The 19,910-nt window shown below is 37.7% G+C and overlaps 4 protein-coding genes, 1 non-coding gene and 1 pseudogene across 5 annotated transcripts; 2 read left to right on the top strand and 4 right to left on the bottom strand.

The window, feature by feature from the left end:
• The first annotated feature begins 3,234 nt into the window (after positions 1-3,234).
• LOC118278185 (uncharacterized) lies at positions 3,235-5,529 on the top strand. The gene is made up of 2 exons (XM_035586755.2): positions 3,235-3,684; positions 4,567-5,529. Exons 1-2 carry the CDS (start codon positions 3,386-3,388, stop codon positions 5,468-5,470), a joined length of 1,203 nt encoding a protein of 400 aa, XP_035442648.1. The 5' UTR covers positions 3,235-3,385; the 3' UTR covers positions 5,471-5,529.
• Positions 5,530-8,228: 2,699 nt separating this feature from the next.
• LOC126912997 (uncharacterized) lies at positions 8,229-8,630 on the bottom strand. The gene has a single exon (XM_050707639.1). It carries the CDS (start codon positions 8,628-8,630, stop codon positions 8,229-8,231), a length of 402 nt encoding a protein of 133 aa, XP_050563596.1.
• Positions 8,631-9,555: 925 nt separating this feature from the next.
• On the bottom strand, positions 9,556-13,014 carry LOC126913005 (uncharacterized; annotated as a pseudogene).
• LOC118264257 (uncharacterized) lies at positions 10,921-12,448 on the top strand. The gene is made up of 2 exons (XR_007707614.1): positions 10,921-11,062; positions 11,519-12,448. It is a non-coding gene; the product is annotated as an uncharacterized LOC118264257 (transcript).
• Positions 13,015-14,361: 1,347 nt separating the features above from the next.
• LOC118264399 (uncharacterized) lies at positions 14,362-16,036 on the bottom strand. Its single transcript, XM_050707653.1, has 3 exons — positions 15,501-16,036; positions 15,151-15,379; positions 14,362-14,860 (listed from the first exon to the last, which is right to left on the bottom strand). The coding sequence occupies exons 1-3, from the start codon at positions 15,792-15,794 to the stop codon at positions 14,448-14,450; spliced, it is 936 nt and encodes a 311-aa protein (XP_050563610.1). The 5' UTR covers positions 15,795-16,036; the 3' UTR covers positions 14,362-14,447.
• Positions 16,037-16,222: 186 nt separating this feature from the next.
• Positions 16,223-17,077, bottom strand: LOC126913003 (uncharacterized; the record flags this gene model as incomplete). The annotated part of the gene is made up of 1 exon (XM_050707655.1): positions 16,223-17,077. A coding segment is annotated over one exon (675 nt), but the record flags the coding sequence as incomplete, so codon positions are not given.
• Positions 17,078-19,910: the final 2,833 nt, after the last annotated feature.

The following is a 19,910-nucleotide window of genomic DNA, read 5'->3' on the forward strand; positions in this document are numbered from 1 at the left end:
CCACACGATTCCATGTCACCAATAACGTCTCTAAAGCCGCGGTCGCAGATAAAAACATCGTTTGTTTCAAAAAAGTAATGGAATGGATTGTCTTCTCTTTCGTTAATAAGACCTTTCATTATAACGGCATCCGATGTTGTTGCTGCGTGAGGCCCAGTAACATCTAATATGTAGCCATCACAACATACAATGAGAAATGGTTTTAACAGGTTCGTGTATTTGTGCAAACTGTATGTTTTCCGCTGGAAAAGGAAGTTAGAAGACTTCTGAGTATAGACGTAGGTTCCATCTATCACCAGAATAGCTTTCCTTTCTTGTAAGGGTGCATCTGGGTTTCCAAAAAGACCATTTGGCACAGTCAGATTTTTCGCAACTACTTCATTTCTTGAAATATGATCCAGGCCCGATTTGCGCACAGTATTCATTTTCCTTTCGAGCGTACGGCGACTCATTCTGAAAAGTACGCTGAGTCTTTCGTTCGACTCACCCGTCCGAAGCTTCATCAAAAAAATAGCAATTGCAGTATTGGGGTCGGTTACTTCTTGCTGCAATGAAGGGGTTTCTCGTATCACTTGCTCAAATGCGTTATGAGTGATGCCCACACGATGATGCAATATTTTTGGATCCATAGTTTGTATATTTTCAAAGTCCATTGTGTTGGAACTATTAAGAACGGCTGTTTGTAAGATTTTCGTAATGTCTACGAACATTTCTCCGGTAAAATCGTGGGATAAGTTTGGAGCATCAATTAAGTGACCCCATTGATTTTCATCCAAATGTTGTTGACATACTCTTGGGCGTTTCTCAAGAAACAGGTCCACTTTCATGCAAAATCTGTCTCATACAGTTGCTTGCTTATATCTTAAAATAACCTTAGTATCGTAATAGGCATCTACCTGGTCAATAAGAAGAAGTAATTTAACCGAACGTATTTCCTTTATTTTAGGATTTATTGAGCTTTTTCTGAAAAAATGACACAGGGGACTGTTGCCTATAACAGGGGATTGACTTTTGAAATAAAAATACCATTTTAATACAAAATGTAAGTCTTTTTATTATTAGAATATTAAAACAAACCTTAGGTATTAGGCTATTAAACATTAAATCAACAATATTAACTATAGTCTTTGTTTTTATCAGTCTTATTAATAATTTTACTCTTACAACAAATCAACTTGAGTATCACTTGATATCACAAAATTAAAATTATTAAGTGACTAAAACATAAAAGTCTTTCTCTGAATACTAATCAGTCTTATCATATCAATCATCTGTAATGAACATATTTAGATTTTTTTATATTAGATTCAACTGTTATTTTTGTTCAAAGACATTTACACATGAATCAAATTTGTAAAAAATTCGGTTACCTTTCATAAGCAAATTAGGATTAGGCAGTTTTTCTATGACTTGGTTCATTGCAACATCCGCCACATCCATTTGATCAATCCTAAATGTTTGACCTTTTTTATCACACAGTTTTAGAAAGGTGACACGCAGTTCATCCTCTTCTTCATCAATGATGTCAATAACGCTCACATATCTATATTCCATATTTTTGGCAGGTAATTTGACAAGGATGTAATCACCAGTGTTGAAAGCATTTCCTGTAGTAATACAACTAGGTCCAGCGTCATTCTCTGTTTCTGAGTCAGTGAACACATCTTCCACACGTAGTTTTTGCATATCTTCATACAATATTTTTCCTATCTTGAAATGTAGACAAGAATCATTTTCACAAAAGCAGCTGAGATGTCTCATCACAATTTCAATGGAATTTAGTTTTATACCCGAAGAATTATAGAATTTTCTAGTGACTTGATGCACTTTGAGGGTGCCGACAAAATTCTTTATCTTGGATCCTTCCTGTTCGATTTTAGCACTCATTTCTTGAATCGTGTCATCTTGTATAATACTTAAATTAATGGCAGGACATCTCGGTTTAATGGCATCCACAAACTTCTCTAGATTTTCGACATCACCTCCAGCAGCAACCACGGCATCTGCAGTCCTCTTGCAGGCAGCTCCTACACCATCCGGTGCGCCTTTGCCGTGACCGCTCTCCGTATAATTCCAGGTGAACTTTTGCACATGTGGAAATCGCTCGGGGATTTTATTAGCCATAATGTAAAACATCGTTTTATTCCTGTATTGGGTTACAGGACCATCACTCAAAAAATGCAGGGTTTTGATTTCGGGTGGCAAATCATCAAAAATTGGCATCAGATGAGCCCAAATCGCAGCGGGAGAGTGAGATACATTTGTAGAGATTGTGCAGTAACTTTTTATTTTATCTTTCAGGTATACTACAACCGTGTGTAGACTAATCTGTGTACGTGACCCGCCGAAATGGAAAGCCTGAATTTCTTGGGCGTATTTTGTTACATAATTTTCTGAGAAATCTACATGAATTAGTACATCTTCTTCTGTCAGTGAGTTTTTAAGTTGCTTTATTGAATTGAACTGGTGTAAAATATTTCTTTCGTGGCGAAATAATTTCTCTAGATCTTCATGTAATTCTGTGATCAGGTAGCGAGGATTTACATCAAGAGACTTCTTAATGTGTTTGGTTACTCGGCGAGTGTTTTTGGATTTCGGGTCAATGAATTCTGCTTTTTCAGCTATCCATTTTTTATAAATGATTGACTTCTTGTCGTTGAATTCCTTGTAAGAAGGAGTCTTATTAAGACATTTCTGACATTCTCTGGAAATACACTGCTCATTGTATCGGTCACAACACAGTTCCTGAAGCAGTTTTTGATAGCTATTATAATTCAGTATTTTGCCATTATGTAGAGCTGTTAATTTTAGGTCTATATTTGCATGTGTAATGCACAAACAAGTATCACGCTGATCTACTTTGGGCTTCACAATCCAAAATGGTCTGAGTCTGCAAAAGGTTTGATAACTTAGTTTGAATTGGCTCTTCTGTTTCTGATATTTGCTGTATAGGCCGACTAATGAATCAAGCATGTATCTCTTTTGTTTCCGGGTCCCCTTTCTAGTGATAAACTCTTTCTTTCCTGCTCCTAGTCTACTGTTAGAATCATCTTCGAAGAAATTTGCAACTGCTTTTAAAACTTCATCGGATACTTTCGTTTTTCCTGCCAGTCTTCCAGTAACTTTTGACTTTTTTATTCGTCTGAGGGTTATCACAGCATTGTTATCCATTCGCCATAGTTTATATTTATCAACCATCGATCCTGAAACTACTTTTGCTAGCATTCTCTTTTCACTTAGAGCTCGTTCCCACCTGTCGGCTATCGGATCCGTATATTAATCGGATGTCGGCGCCTTTGTTCACACACACGATTAATAATCGGTTGTCGGCCACGGTCGAAGCTAGTGCCAATTTCAAGCACTCTACGCGAGGCGATTGTGCACGATGGACGTCGACGAAGCTCTTGTTGTGATGTATTATTATTTGAGAAGAAAACGAAGAAAGACAGCCAAGGAAAGAAAATATTGGGTGCACCCAATCCTGAGAGAAAGATTTAGTTTGGGAACATTTCAGAATTTAATAACAGAATTGAGGAGTGACGAAATTAAGTTTTTCAATTATTTTAGAATGTCGATAACTACATTCAACCATCTATTGGCTCAAATATCAGTGAGCATAAACTACCAAAATACGAGATTTAGAGACTGCATTTGTACTGAAGAAAGGTTGGCGATATTTTTAAGGTAATATAATTATACATATTAATTTGTATAAAGGAAGAGATAAAACAGTCACTTTTAGTTCACATATATTTATTGAAAGAAATAACTTTAATTTTTTTAATTACGAAAACAAATTAGTGGAGTTAAATATTACTAAAATCTAAGTCCGAATCTTGAGTATTACTTGAATGTAGTGACAAAGTAGGTGATGCTGGTTCAACGAGTTGGCGTGTCGAATATCCATATCCACTTGAAGGGAAGATATTATTCTGGTTTAATGGTGGGTGCACATTCTGGTTTTGTGACGAATATACAGATTGTTGCACGTGATCTCTTGATTGTGAATGCCAACCATAGTTTGATGAGTATAAACGACTTTCACGCTGCTTTTTAATATTTTGAATCAGTGACAGCACGCCTGATTGAAACTCTAAAGTTTCATTATCGTCAAAAGACGTAACGCTCGGTAGAACACCTTTAAAAAAAGAGAGCATTGGATGTTCGTTACTTCTGTCTGACTGTAGCCTGCTATCTAAAAACTGGCTCATTTTGTCATCGAGACAGGAGGTTTTGGGCTTTTTGGAAGTGCTTGGTAATAGCAGCTCTGAATTTATATCTGTTGTATTGGCCGCTGATGCCTCGGGACATGTATCTGTTGGACGCTTCTTGACAGAATCATGAGTTCGATTAGGCTCAGCCACTTTTTGCAGAAAACTCATCTGTTCTTTATATATATATGGCTTTGAAAACTTAGCCCCTGCTCCGGATTTTTTGACGTCATTTTTATTTGCTCGCATCCAGGCATCTCGTAGATTCGACCACTTTGTAGATACTAATTTACCTGCAATTACAATAGGTACATATAGAAATGTTAATTATTTTACCTACTTAATTATTTTACAGATATTGCGCATCGGGTTGTTCCTTCAAAGAATTGCACTATAGTTACAGAGTTGGTGTGTCAACTATTAGTAAAATCTGCAAAGAAATTAGTTCCACTATCTGGGATGTATTAAGAGACGAGTTCATGCAAATTCCTGATAATGAGCGTAAATGGTTGGAAATTGCAAAAAGTTTTGATATGAAAGCCAACTTTCCGCACTGTCTTGGAGCAGTTGATGGTAAGCACATAAGAGTGGTGAAACCAAACAATACTGGCTCGATGTATTTTAATTACAAAGATTATTTTTCATTTGTTTTACTAGCCGTTGTTGATTCAGAATATCGTTTTATTTTTATGAGTGTTGGCTCGTATGGAAAAGAATGCGATTCTTCAATATTCAAGGAGTCAACTATATGGAAGAAACTGAATGATGGTAGTTTAAATATACCAAAACCAAGGCCTCTACATGCAACACTTCAAAATGATATGCCTTATGTTCTCGTGGGCGATGAGGCTTTCCCTCTGTCAACAAATTTGTTAAGACCTTTTGGAGGCACTCATTTAGACCACATGAAAAAAATATTTAACTATCGTTTAAGTCGGGCAAGAAGGTACGTTGAATGCGCATTCGGTATTTTAGCCAATAAATGGAGAATATTTCATCGGCCACTGGATGTCCACCCAGACACGGCTATCGAAATTGTAAAAGCGTGTACAGTATTACACAATTTTGTAAGAGAAAAGGACGGTCTGAACTTTGAAGATATTCATTATGCGGCAGAAAATCCGATGCAAGAACAAGTACAACTGCAAAACTGTAATCCACGTGGTGGTCCTATTGCAAATGATATACGGTCTGAATTTGCAAACTACTTCGTTTCAACAATAGGCTCGGTGCCTTGGCAACCAGAAGCGCATGGTTAATATTTATGTTTTGAATTTTACGTATATTATTAAATAAATAACTTCAAACACTTACCACATGATTGTCTTTCTTTTTCGTCCAAATTGTCAAAATTAGGTATGAGTAGGCAGCAAACTTCCCGCCAAGCAGCTATTTTCAGGTTCTTATCTTTATAATCATTTAGAGTTTTGTCCCAAAGGACACCTCTTTCCTGAACTAGTGTGATCAATTGTTCGGGGTTGATATTTTTTTCCATTACTACGAATCACCAAACGTGCGTACAATAAAAACACAACAACTCTGCTTGCGCGCCGCGATGTGTGTGTGCGCGATCGCAGGTACGACGTACGCACGAACGGAATGAGGGGTAGCGGGGAGAGGGTTATCGGCTCCGACATCAGACAAATGTGAACAGCGCCGTTCTTAATCATAGGCGAGCGAGATCCGACACGATTTTTTTCCGGGCGTAGAGGGCTGGCAAAACACCCGACATTTCTTGTCGGAGCCGACACAAAATCGGTTTCCGATAAGTGTGAATAGCGTCATATATAATGCTCTGCCACTAGAACTTCCGTTTAATATACGGATCCGACACCCGACAGGTGGGAACGAGCTGTTACAGTATTCAAATTAGACAAATTTTCTCGTAATTGCTCTTTTAATACTTCACCAAAAAGCGCCTTTTTTACCACTTCTCTTCTGGTTTCTGGATTATCTATCATTTTCTGTAACTTAGTGTTAGGAGTATCTTTAGGTTTTGGTTTTGTTCTCTCCGTCAATCTTGTTAAACGTTTCTTATATTTAAATAGTTTTTTCTTTAGTTTATTAATTTCATCATCTTTTTTCTTATTTATCCGGTATCTCAGTGCTTTGTTTCTGTTCTTCCTTTTTTGAATCTTGTCAGCAACATCGCGTCCAGGTGTTGGCATTCGCAATGAATCTGATACATCAGTCTCTGGAGTATTTTCCCTCATGAATGCTGTAGCAATGTTTTTCAATTGTTTTTTCTTATTACGGTAGTTGCTGCAATGCTCTCTCCACTTCTTTTTTGCTTCGCGGTGTTCACGAGGTGTCATATTGTCAACAAGCTTCCTAGTTCCCTTTTCTTTTTTCTTAAGGTATTTAAGACGTTCCTTCTCTTTAAGTGCTTCCCGTTTTTGCGGATCGTTTTTCATACACTCATATCTTTTTCGCTCAGCTTCTCTTTTTCTTTGCAAAATCTCTTCCCTAGAAAGCTTTTTCTTCCTCGGCGCCATACCGTACACCCAAAACACACGAAAAATACCTACAACAAAGAAAAACATAATGAATGACAGTCCCTTGGAAGAATAAACAGTCCCCTGTCGTGTGGTAGGGCAGGGGACTGTCGCCAGGAGACTGTTTTTTATTGTTTTATTCAGAGGTAGTGTAAAAAGTAATTCAGTCACGTTATTTCACTTTACTTGGAAATCATATATATTTTAAAACAATATTAACTACATAAGGTATCATTAAATCGAATAAAAATAAGTGATAAAATATCCTTACCAGAGGACTGTTGGATTTGAGGTTATGGCGCGTGCTTCGCAGATGGACGCGTGTACGGCACTAAATAAAATGGCGCCCGAAAGCTAATGGCGGCATCTGAGCAAACTTCAGATCGGTTGCGTTTCGTTACGCTCAAGTAGAACATATTTTAACCTTTTGGAAAAAGAGGCGCGTAATTTAAAATATGCACAGGGGAATGTTCACGAAATACGGAGACACATTTTAATGTTATTTTTTAATGATTCCAAATAATGTTTGTAAAAAAATAAGCATCTCTCCTGAACGATTGCTTAATGTTGTTTGAATAATTTAACAAGTTATTTGTTTTTTACAGATATTGTCATAACTACTTTTCCTTTAAGTGACTTTTCTGTTTTGGAGACACCCCAGGGGACTGGTTTTTGAGTGCTTTAAAATTTTTAAATATACATTAAAAATTGTTTTAATAATGATTTACTGCCAGCAGAGATAAATCAGGGCATTATCTTTTAGATTTACTACGACTTATTACATAATCTATACCTATTATGAAAATATTGCTCTGAGACAGCGAGTGGACCAGTTTCTGGAGAAACACCCTCTTGCATTTGGAGGTATGTATAAATTCGAGTGTACCAACAGTTCTAGTTTGATAGACGCCGGAATACGGCATCTACTTGCATTGCCACATTCATGATAAATGCATGTGTTAGATGTATTTGGTGCTCTTTTGAATTCATTGGTTTCGAAGATTCCTCCAGATGGTCTTCCGACACGAGGAGGCGGCTGGTCAGCTTGGTTTTGACTCCGGTCAACTGCATACCTTACCCGCAACCAACAATTGCGGCAGATATATTGCTCGCCATCCAGTATTAACTGCAACAAATACAACACCTTTATTCATGACGTTCTGTCTATAGTCGTATTTTTAATTAGACGAAGTCGATTGACGTTTACTGTGTTGTCAGTTTTTGATGAAATAGAAATAGTGTTGCGAAATAGTGAATGATTGAAAAAACAATTAAATGAATGAAATTGCCTCAATTGTCCAGTGTATAGTTAGTGATTCGAACTGCCCATATCGGGTACGGGGTACGAATTTTAATCAGAATACATACCAATAGGTTTTCGTTGACCATGTTTCTATACATAGTATCTACCTAAACATTAAGGAATTTATTTTGCGTTGCAACTTTTGAAACTGCCCTATATGTAGTTGCATTAGAGATAATAATATAAAAATAAAAACATTGCTTATAAAATCATTTATTTTTATTCATCTTCATCCTCCGATACAAAATCGTCACTATCACTTTCGGTCACATTAATAATAAATCTATCTGAAATGTTGTCAATTATGTGGTCGAGACCGTACATTTTTTCTTCTTCTTTTATGACGTGGGACACGCAGCTTTTCCATTTTTCTGCTGTGACAAGGTTAAGTCCTTCTTCAAAAAGTTTTTTCACTTCCTGCATTTTAAATGTTTTGTTTTTCCTTGCCACATACCCTTTAGCCTGCGCCCATACCAACTCAATGGGGTTGAGCTCACAGTGGTATGGGGGCAGGCGTAATACGGTTATACCATGCTGCGCCGCCATCTCGTCCACAACAAACTTTTCACCGTGTTGGTGTTTATGTTGCCGTACAATTTCTATCAGTGTAGCTTTAATCATCGTGGTTTCAAATGATATATTTTTGCTCGTTAGCCACTCTTGAATTCTAGACTTAGTCCAGGACATTGTAGGAAACGATTCGAGTTTCCTGGAGTGATAGGGGGCATTATCTACAGTGTGTTTGGTCATGTACTAGCGATATTCTAAGGATTGATAGAACAACTATTCTAATACACAAATACACTACATATTTAAGTCCAAACTACTTATCAGCTATGTGGCGGCCATTTTGTTTTTTTCTTGAAATATTCTCTACGTGGACACAAAAAAAATCATATCTCTCAAAGTGTAGGCTTTACTGGTATTAAAAATAGGCTTATTCGAAGCGCAAAACTCTAATCTATCGTATAAAATTTTGATCAGGGAGTTGTTACGTTCATAATTTGAAAAAATAATTAAAATTCATTGAAAATATTTTTTAAAAATATGAAAATAAACAAATTATTGTAAATTACTGCAAAACTAACCCAGATAACTCATTTATTTTTTCCACTAGATTGACAGGGTTTGATCTAAGCTACAATACAACATTTAATTTACAGCTGTATGTCTACTACTTTAAGAGTTATTGTTGTTTGAACTTAGCCTATGCGCAAGCACAAAAGGCGTTGGTCAGAACCCTAACCGGAAATCATTAAAACACAACATTCTTATTAAGTTTTATTTATTTAATGCTTTTACATCATACTAACAGTTTAATTTAAATCAATAAAAGTATTACATTAATTGTTCAAAGTGGCCACCTCCAGTTTGTAGGCAAGCTAAAGCTCTCTGTGCCACCTGGCGTGATGAGCGCCTAATCATGTCAAAATTGGCTCTTATTTCTTCGCCGACTGACATTATTTTTGCGACGAGTTCTTCTCTGTTGTTGGGAACATTAGCGTACACCTTTTGCTTCATGTGACCCCATAAAAAATAATCTAAGGGCCAACGCAGACCGGGACGTCATGGCAAGGGATTTTGCCGTGAGTCAGCGCACACCGGCTGCTTAGATACCGCGGCATACCAGCATTTTACCACGGCATGCCACGGCGTGCCGCGGCATTCCAGCACTTTGCCACGGCATGCCCCGGGGTGCCGCGGCATGACAAAGCACGCCTCAGCGACTCCTGCTGCCTGCAGTCTTCAGTTGCGTTTGATTGAGTGTTGGTGTGCCTCAGTTTTACAATGGTAGATTGGGATTTAGTGTTGATATCGATTATTGCAGATGAAGAAGAAAGTGCACAGGCTAATAATAGGAATAGAAGAAGATTTTGGGTTGATAATTTATGGAAAGAAAGGGAATCAAAGGGTGAATTCAATAATTTATTTAATGACTTAAAATACGACGTGCAAATATTTTATGACTATCATAGAATGGATTATGAGAAATTTCAAGCACTGTTGAATATATGTCGACCATATATCGAAAAACAGAGGACCAATTTTCGCAACCCCATTGAAGCCGATCAAAGATTATCCTTGTGTTTGAGGTGGGCAGTTAAATGATTGTATAAGTTTAATATTTTCTTCTTTTATTTAATTAAAAAAACAATTTTTTTTGCCAAATACAATCATGAATTGTAGACACATAATAACGATTTTTATGTTTTTGCACTGATAAATCTTCTCACTGATAATTCCTGGATCTTTATTTCTTTTTACTTAATTTAGAGTACCTACTAGTTTAGATTAGTTTCGTATTCAGAAACTGCAGTTTTGTAGCCAGACCCTGAAGCAGCTTCATAGCCAGGGCCCGAGGCGGTTTCATAACCAGACCGTGAAGCAGGTTCATAGCCAGAACCTGAGGCGGTTCCAAAGCCAGACCCCGAAGCTGCTTCATAACCAGAGCCTGAGGCAGTTCCAAAGCCAGACCCCGAAGCTGCTTCATAACCGGAGCCTGAGGCGGTTCCAAAGTCAGACCCCGAAGCTGCTTCATAGCCAGATCTTGAGGTGGTTTCATAGCCAGATCTTGAGGTGGTTTCATAGCCAGATCTTGAGGTGGTTTCATAGCCAGATCCTGATACAGCTTCATAGCCCAAGCCTGCCGCGGTTCCACAGCCAGATCTTGAAGTAAAAGCGGTACGGCATGGTCGTTGATGTTGCAAATTGGTAGAGACATCTTCAGATGTTGGAGCTGGAGTTCCCTCTATGTAGTTTAATTCGGCGTCAGTTACCATATTAAATATTTGTCTCTTTATTCGGACCTGCTCTCTTTTGGTAGCTTTTTTACTGTGGCAGCCATTGTTTGAAAGAACGAATCAATGGCGTCCACCTCCTTTTTCGATTCAATATATTTATTTAGTATTTCAGCAGTTGTTGTAGGTTCTGGTATTATTGAGGAATGGTGTGAATCATTGGTCATTCGCGAAACTGAACGTTCATCGCTATCAACGACAGCGGATTCTGCAAAAGAAGTCTGCGTATCCTCTGAAGAGGAGTCCAAATTCGAGGTTTGTTTTCTGTGCTGAATGAATTTTTTCAAAAACTCCAGCTCTTTTTCAAACTTGATAGGGCGTCGCTTTGTGTACGGGTCACCACTCTTTGTTTTTCTGTTATTCAGAGCTTTCCTAAAATTATTACGTATATTACTCCATATTTTCTGACATTCTTCACCTAAAACAAAACATAAGCAGGTAAAATGGTATAGAATCAGAATAAGTAGGTAATGGGAAAAGGCCTTAGATAGTGACTAGGTGACTAGGTTAGCACCAGCTATGTTTATGGGATTATATTGAGCTAATTTTTTTTCTAAGTAAAAATTACCACTGGCTTTACGGTGAAGGAAAATATCGTGAGGAATTCATAATTATATATAAATAAATATATCGTATTATTTAATTGACTTTGTTTAACTGTACCCTGTCTTTCACTCTGCCTCACTTACCCCTCTTTATATTATCTTTCAGATTTTTGATCACGGGAAGTAGCTTCAAGTCTCTAGGTTACAGCTATCGTATGGGGTTTAGTACAGTGCGCTCTATAGTACATGAAACTTGCCAAGTCATTTGGAATGTCCTAAGGCCTAGTGTTATGCCAAAACCAACAAGGGAAAAATGGACGCGAATCGCGATGGAATTTGATGAAAAATGGAATTTCCCGAACTGCATCGGTGCAATAGATGGTAAACATTTTAGGATAAGGGCACCTCGCAATAGTGGAAGTCTCTACATGAACTATAAAAAGTTTTTTAGTATCGTGCTACTAGCGGTTGTGGATGCAAATTATAAATTTGTGATTGCAGATGTAGGATCATATGGACGAAATAGTGATGGAGGTATAATGCAAAACTCAATATTTGGAAAAAAATTGACTTCTAATGCCCTCGATATTCCCCCAAAAAAACTTTTACCGAGGACAGATCTTGAGTTGCCCTATGTTTTTATAGCAGACGAGGCTTTTCCGTTAACCACAAACATTATGAGACCATTTAGTAGCGACCGATTGACAGATGAAGCAATGAAAATATACAATTATCGTTTGAGTAGAGCCAGGCGTATCGTCGAAAATGCATTTGGTATACTTCAAGAACGTTTCGAATTATGTCAAAAAGGAATTCAGGTTCAACCAAAATATATTGATAATATCATTTTAGCATGTACTTGCTTACACAATTTCATCATAGGTGGTACAAGCACAGAAAGTCAAAGTATAGCAAGTGTAAGCATTAATTTAGAAAACGATAATAATATGAACAATGCATTAGATGGTACGACAGTACGGGAGATGTTTAAAGATTACTTTAACTCTGATGAGGGCTCGATTCCATGGCAAAACGATATTGTAAATAGACATTAATACCGTGTGAAGTATTAAAATATAATTATATTGCAAAAATATTTACCTGTTTTATTCATTTCTGTCCCAATTATTCTCCACGCATTGTTCTTCATTTGAGTGTTCATATAATGTTTTGATGACATATTATATAAATAATCATAGGCTTGAACTAATATTATTAATTTTTCCTCCATGTTGGAATAAAAAACGTAAAAAACTGGTCTCCGAAAAAAACACGTAGGTACACAGTCGTCAAAGACGCGGGCGCAAATGGATGGTCAATGGTGTGCATTCCCCGCTTCTCTACCCCCACCGCCGCACCCCGCAGTATATTACTACGAGCGCTGGAGTCCGTGTCATGCCGTTGCCTACCGCAGTATGCCGCGGCATCCCGCCACGGGAGCCTGTGACGAGCGCCGGAGTCCGTGTCATGCCGTTGCCTACCGCAGTATGCCGCGGCATCCCGCCACGGGAGCCTGTGGCGTGTCTTTTCGATTAAATCCCTTTCAATGCCACGGCATCATTTTAAAGCATAGCAATTTATGTCGTATTTCTGTAACAGTACGGTTGAATGTCCATTAGTAAAAATTAAAATCCCTTGCCATTCCGTCCCGGTCTGCGTAGGCCTTAAAGGGGTCAAATCGGGTGAGCGAGGCGGCCAAGCTACTACACCGCTGCGACCGATCCATGGCGAATGATGGGTATTCAAATACTCTCTCACTGCTCGAGAATAGTGGGCAGGTGCACCATCGAGCTGGACCCACATATGTTCCCGGTATGACAAAGGTAGCTCCATGAGACTATCTGCAAATTGTGTTTGCAGGAACTCCAGGAATCTAGCTCCATTTAATGTTGGAGGCAATTCCAAGGGCCCTATCAAACGATCGTTGATTATGCCTGCCCACACATTCACTGAAAATTCATGTTGAAACGAACTTTGGCGCACCGCCTTTGGGTTTTCGGAGCACCAGAGATGATCATTTCGGTGATTTGTAATGCCCGCTCTCGTGAATTTAGCCTCATCAGTCCACAGTATCTTCTGCAGAAAACGATGGTTGTGTCTTGCTCTTCTATTGAGCCACGAACAGAATACAGATCTAGCTGCATAATCTACTTCGATTATGTCTTGGACCCGTCGAAAATGATAGGGATGTAATCCTTCTCTTTTCAAAATTTTCCATACACTCCAACAAGATAGCTGCAGTTGCACAGCAATGCGCCTGACACTTAGTCTAGGATCATTGGCTATTAGCCTAAGTACTTCTTCTTCATCTTCTTGTGTTATCAAACGAGCGCGTTCATTAACAGGTCTCTGTATGCCTCTTTCCGCTAACCTTGAATGCACGTCGATAAAAGTTTGGCGACTAGGTGTAGGCCTGTTAGGGTATCTTCGTCGATATTCTTGTACAGCAAGATTGGCACTTCCATTGCAATAACCGTATACGAAATGTATGTCGGCAATATGTTGCGATGAATATTGTCGATTTGCCATATTTGTGTCAGTGTTAATACTTAACAGTAATACACAGCACGTAAATTGAACGGACAGTAAGTGAAAGTAGCGATCACAACGCAGGGCGAGGGACAACTAATCTAACTAATCATATTCAGGTAAAGGATCAGTATCTTCCATCTCGCTTACTCACAGCGAGCAGTATTTCTGGCCTGCTCTCGCATAGAATGCAGTGAGCGCCAATTGTTACTTTACAAGGGCCTTTTGTGCTTGCGCATAGGCTAAGTTCAAACAACAATAACTCTTAAAGTAGTGGACATACAGCTGTAAATTAAATGTTGTATTGTAGCTTAGATCAAACCCTGTCAATCTAATGGAAAAAATAAATGAGTTATCTGGGTTCGTTTTGCAGTAATTTACAATAATTTGTTTATTTTCATATTTTTAAAAAATATTTTCAATGAATTTTAATTATTTTTTCAAATTATGAACGTAACAACTCCCTGATCAAATGAGTTTTGCGCTTCGAATAAGCCTATTTTTAATACCAGTAAAGCCTACACTTTGGGAGATATGATTTTTTTTGTGTCCACGTAGAGAATATTTCAAGAAAAAAAACAAAATGGCCGCCACATAGCTGATAAGTAGTTTGGACTTAAATATGTAGTGTATTTGTGTATTAGAATAGTTGTTCTATCAATCCTTAGAATATCGCTAGTACATGACCAAACACACTGTATAACCACTACTGAATTTGGTTTTAATTTTGGCAAGACTTCACTAAACCACTTCTCAAAGGCATCAGCATTCATTTCCTGGTGGTAATCGTCTGTGTTTTTTACAGATTCAAAAATCAATAGGCTGTCTTCTACGAATCCTTCTTCTCCGCCTATATGGCCTATGATTAAACGTTTGCCCTTTCCTGAAGGCTGTTTCAATCCAGTGGTCAAGCCATCTAAGAAGGCCTGGCGGGACGATAGCACTGTCTGGTCAATCCATGCCTTCTTTGGTGCATGACCTTAAATTGAGAAAAAAATATTATTGAAAGTGTATACATGTACACGTTTATGTGCGTGGTTCGTCACATAATACTATTCCTACTTCACTATATTATTTTCACACATCAGAATTTATAGTCTTATAAGAAACACGTGTAATCCGTTAAATACAGTGTCGGTAACTAATTATAGGAATTTCGAAAACATTAACCTGATACAATTATTAAGTGTCGGAAGAGTTTTTATTTCTAATCCACAAAACCTACAGAAAGTACAATTTAAAGTAGTAAAAACAGAAAATTATAATTACCTTCGTTGATCCAGGTCTCATCTTGGTAATAAATATACCTTCCTTCTCTTCGATACTCTTTAATTTGTCGAAGGTATCGTTGGCGCCATAAAATAATGTCTTGTCGGTCAATTAAAATACTTTGCCTTGATTTGGTGGCATATTTAAAATTTAAATGTTTCATTATTTTTCTTAACGTACTCCAAGAAAAATTGGGCAAGTCGGTGTCTTCATTGACAACCTTCAGAACCTGTAAAGTAATAATTTTTTTTTTGAGTTAGAAAGTTTATGCAATCTAATACTTTGATTTTACAAAGAACGTTATGGTAGACATAAATATAATGCAGTAGAAGAAATAAAGTTCAAGTTACCTTTGCAATGGTGGGTGGCTCATTAGCATAAAAAAACTGATGCACTTTTCGCCTTATAGCTGTAAAAGTGAAGTCGTCTAATTTGTCTTTGAAATTATGTTTCGGACCACGTTTTTCTGGAGACTTAAATTGTTCATTTTCTTTGTATTCTTTTAATACGCTGTACACCGAGGTCACACCAATTCCCAAAATATCTGCTGTTTTTGAAACACATTCCTGTTTTTCAGGAGTCTTGAAAGGTAATAATGTAGCAGCTTTCTCCTCAAATACGTGTTTGTACACGTTCTGTATCATCACTTTTTCAGTAAGGGTCGGTTCATATCTGACGGATGATGCGTCGAGCGTATCATCGGTCGCGTCTATTCGGTCGAATGGGTCGGTTCATATCAAACGGAAAATGCGTCGAGCGTCTAGTCAGTTTCTACGTTAAGCATCTACAGAGTGGTTGTGTTGTGTGATATTGAATTTTAAAATGAAGCCTATCGAAATAATTGCTATTTGGGAGGCTTTAGAACAAGACCGAAAAAGGAAACGTCGATATTGGGTGCATCCATTAAATACTAAAAGAATATCAAGTGGCCAATTTAATTGTCTATATGCAACGTTAAGAAACTATCCTACAAAATTTATTCAGTATTACCGCATGTCCATAGAATCTTTTGATGAACTCCTTACGATTGTGAAATGTTTTATAACTAAATATGATACGAAATTTCGATGTGCCATTACTCCTGAAGAAAGACTGACTATTACATTGATGTAAGATATTATAGGTAGATACAGGTAAGTTGTATAATAATAACTGCTTTTGTTCTTGACATTAGTATTTTAATATTATTGACATGTATATTAAAATGATACAAAAATCCAAAATCAACCAATTTTTAAATAAACGTAACGGATTAACTCTGCATTAATGCTTCAATATCTTCTTCAATTGAAACCTGCGAGGTCGCTGATTGTGGTGAGTCCGTATAGTAGTCAGTTGTATAGTAACCGGTGTGTTCAAACTGAGAAGACTGCGGCAATGACAGACGACCTTGTTCGTAATTACCTTGATCGGACTGGATGTTACATTGTTGCACTGTACTTGTTGTAGCAAATCTATATTTTTTTACCAAATTCATAATATCTAAACGGAAGTCAAAATTTTGTGCTTCAGACATTTTTTTCATCTGTGAAAGTAACGACAGCAAAAACTGTTTATCTGAATCACTATCATCTTGTGAAGATTTCTCCATACTGTTAATTAATGACCTCTGAAACATTGTCATACTCTGGTCTTTGCGACTGGCACGCTTGGAACTGAAATTTGACGATTCGCTTCCAGTCTCTTGTAGTTGGTTCTCTTCACCACTTGTTTCATAAAATTCAGCTTCTATATTACTAGTTGTAGGGCGCATTTCTCTTAACACATCTAAGAAACGAAGCATTTCTACGTATGGCGTTTTCCTCTTCTTTGCAGCAGCAGAACTTCCACTGCGAACATTGTTCTCTTTTTTTTTCTCTCTAACATAGTAGTCACGGAGATGTTTCCATTTTTTCTGGAGGTCAATAACTGAAATAGAAATGGTACATGATTATTAAAAAACGGAATAATTATTTAATTTAGTAGGTTATAGATTAGTTAATGATTAATTAAGTTTAATTTATTTTCAGATATTTATCAACTGGAATGAGTTTTAAAACATTATCCCTGGACTTCCTGACGGGAGTATCTACAATATCCGGAATAATTAAAGAATGTTGCAAAGTGATATGGATGATGCTGCGAGAAACAGAAATGCCTTGCCCGAATGAAGAAATGTGGTTAAATATAGCTGATCAATTTTATGAAAAAACAAATTTCCCAAACTGTGTTGGAGCAGTAGATGGGAAACATATTCGCATAAGAGCTCCGAATCTTAGTGGTTCCCAGTATTTTAACTATAAAAAATTCTTTTCTATTGTCCTTATGGCTATTTCAGATGCAAATTACTATTTTGTAGCCATTGACGTTGGTGCTTATGGCAAAGAAGCTGATAGCAACGTTTTTAAACAATCAATTATGGGTAAAAAACTTTTAGAAAATGACTTCAATATTCCGGGAAACAAAACTTTACCAAATTCTAATGGACCCCCAAAACCATTTGTATTAGTTGGAGATGAAGCGTTTCCTTTACAGAAAAATATAATGCGGCCGTATCCTAGTGGCAATATTGATAGAGAAAAACGAATTTTTAATTATAGACTCAGTCGAGCGCGTAGATGTGTTGAGTGTTCATTTGGATTATTGTGCAATAAGTGGAGAGTACTTCACACTGCCATTCTTACCGAACCCGATTTCGCTATGGAGATAGTGAAGGCTGCTTGTATACTTCATAATTTTGTTCTTCGACGAAGAGACAGCTATCTTAATGAAATTCAAATATGCCACTTACAGACTTTACCCACAGCAACATCAACTAGAATAACGACTGCCACCGATAATAGGGATTTTTTTAAACAATATTTTTGTAACGAAGGAATATTGCAGTACCAAGACCAATATATATAAGAATACTAATAATAAAATAAACATTAACTTACGTGATTCATTTTTCTTTTTTGTATCATATGTCTCCCACTCAACTATTAATATTTCTCCAATTTCCTCCCAAGCCCGTCTCTTAGCTTGTCGGTCGCTATAAGATTTTTCTTTTATGTTCCATAGACATATTCTATTTTGCACTTCCGTGATAAATCGTTCTGTATCAAACATTTTCAAAAAACTTGGAACGGCCTGTACACAAACGATCTCTGCTGATGTTACGCCTAGTCTGAATGCATCAATCAAAATACACGTAGCGCGTGGCGCGCGCGACGTTGCCGCTCTTACGTCGACCGATAATGCGTTGACGGAAACGGAATAGACGCTGTACGCTCGACGCACTAACGTATCATCGGTTGAGTGTGAACGGTCAAGTGTTTTTCTATACATTTGTCTGTTCTGGCGTTACGCGACCGATAATACGCGACGCATGTTCCGTCAGATATGAACCGACCCTAACGCTTAAAGCAACCCGTGGTCTTTTTTTCTCGGAGACAAGCTCTGGCTTGACGTGCTTGGCTGAGGATCCATATTGTCTGTACGAAACAATATAGTAACCACTATCACACAAATAACAAACACAACGTAACGAAAAACTTAACAAAAACAATAACAAAACAACGTGAGCGCAGAAAAAATATACGTGCTATCAGACCGGAGGTTAGAAGCCGAATAACAAACAAAATGGCGACCGACGCGCTCGGTGTCGATCAGTGTTGTCAGTATTCGCCGCACCGCGCTTTGTAATAAGCCGTCAAAAAACTGATACAATTTTATTGTTAAATAGAAATAATATTCTTTTATATTTTGAAATGAATTTCACACTCATAGTTCATTCATTTGATTGAATGAGATCTGAAAGCATCACTATTACTTTTATTGTGGCAACATTATTTTACAATTTGACATTAGCTATTGTCAATTGACTTCGTCTAATTAAAAATACGACTATAACTGCGTGTGTTAGCTAACATGTCTACTCGCTAAGAGAGGTCCTAGGTTCGATTCCTTCCGCATACAGGCTCTCCGGCAATTAGCTAGTGTTGATTCTGTGCGTCTGGATATATTATCTATGTTATGTACTTATGTATTCAAAACAAAAAGCGGTAATGATGATTAAAACATGACGTTACTCCCGATACTAAAATATTGATTAATTGACAAACAATATAACAAAAATGGATCAAGACTGAAAACGTCCAAAATATTTCGCTTCAAAAAGGTTTTTCTAGGGATCTTTCGTTACCCGTGCGTACGGCGCGTCGCGTTCCGCGCGCGCCTCAAAGAGCCAGACCACCACAGATGGGGCCCAGTTGGGCTGATGCCTGATCCGGAGCTGCGGACAACGTAAAAGGTTACCGGGGCTCCGGCTCAAAGCAGGAGAAGGAACGGGGTGGTTTTTAGTCAGTAAGAGTCTGACACTCCCTCCCGCCTCACCCAAGGCGGGAGAAGTCATTGGATGATTTTCCCCCCTCAAAAAAAAAAAAAAAAAAAGATCTTTCGTTACAAGTAATCTTATTGTTCACTCCTTCCGACAATCTCAAATGGAGTCGGGGCACAGCATTTGAAATAAAATACACATATGCATGTACTAACCTGTCGAGGTGCTAAAAGTCCTTGAATATGCTCTGCAGTTCCTGGGTGATTATCCAGAAACCGTTGAAGCAACTGATAGTTTCTTCTTTGAAACAATGAATAATTGCAACATATGCAGTTTCTTCTTTCCGCTTCCATTGTCACAGATACACAAAGCAATAACAAAAAGTCCGATGAGATATAGCCGTGGTCGAAAGTAGAGAATCAGAAGAAATCAAGTACACAAAACTCGCAGGGAAAATATA

This window comes from Spodoptera frugiperda, unplaced genomic scaffold (genome assembly GCF_023101765.2).
Source record: "Spodoptera frugiperda isolate SF20-4 unplaced genomic scaffold, AGI-APGP_CSIRO_Sfru_2.0 tig00001192_1, whole genome shotgun sequence".
In the NCBI taxonomy this organism is placed as follows: Eukaryota; Metazoa; Arthropoda; class Insecta; order Lepidoptera; family Noctuidae; genus Spodoptera; species Spodoptera frugiperda.

What these genes read in the sequence shown, in the direction of transcription:
- LOC118278185 (XM_035586755.2), top strand. Translation starts at nt 3,386, where the DNA reads ATGGACGTCGACGAAGCTCTTGTTGTGATGTATTATTATTTGAGAAGA. An exon ending in AGGTTGGCGATATTTTTAAG is followed by an intron (nt 3,685 to 4,566) that starts GTAATATAATTA and finishes ATTATTTTACAG; the next exon opens with ATATTGCGCATCGGGTTGTT.
- LOC126912997 (XM_050707639.1), bottom strand. Translation starts at nt 8,630, where the DNA reads ATGATTAAAGCTACACTGATAGAAATTGTACGGCAACATAAACACCAA.
- LOC118264399 (XM_050707653.1), bottom strand. Translation starts at nt 15,794, where the DNA reads ATGATACAGAACGTGTACAAACACGTATTTGAGGAGAAAGCTGCTACA. An exon ending in AGCCACCCACCATTGCAAAG is followed by an intron (nt 15,380 to 15,500) that starts GTAACTTGAACT and finishes ATTACTTTACAG; the next exon opens with GTTCTGAAGGTTGTCAATGA. An exon ending in TGAGACCTGGATCAACGAAG is followed by an intron (nt 14,861 to 15,150) that starts GTAATTATAATT and finishes TCTCAATTTAAG; the next exon opens with GTCATGCACCAAAGAAGGCA.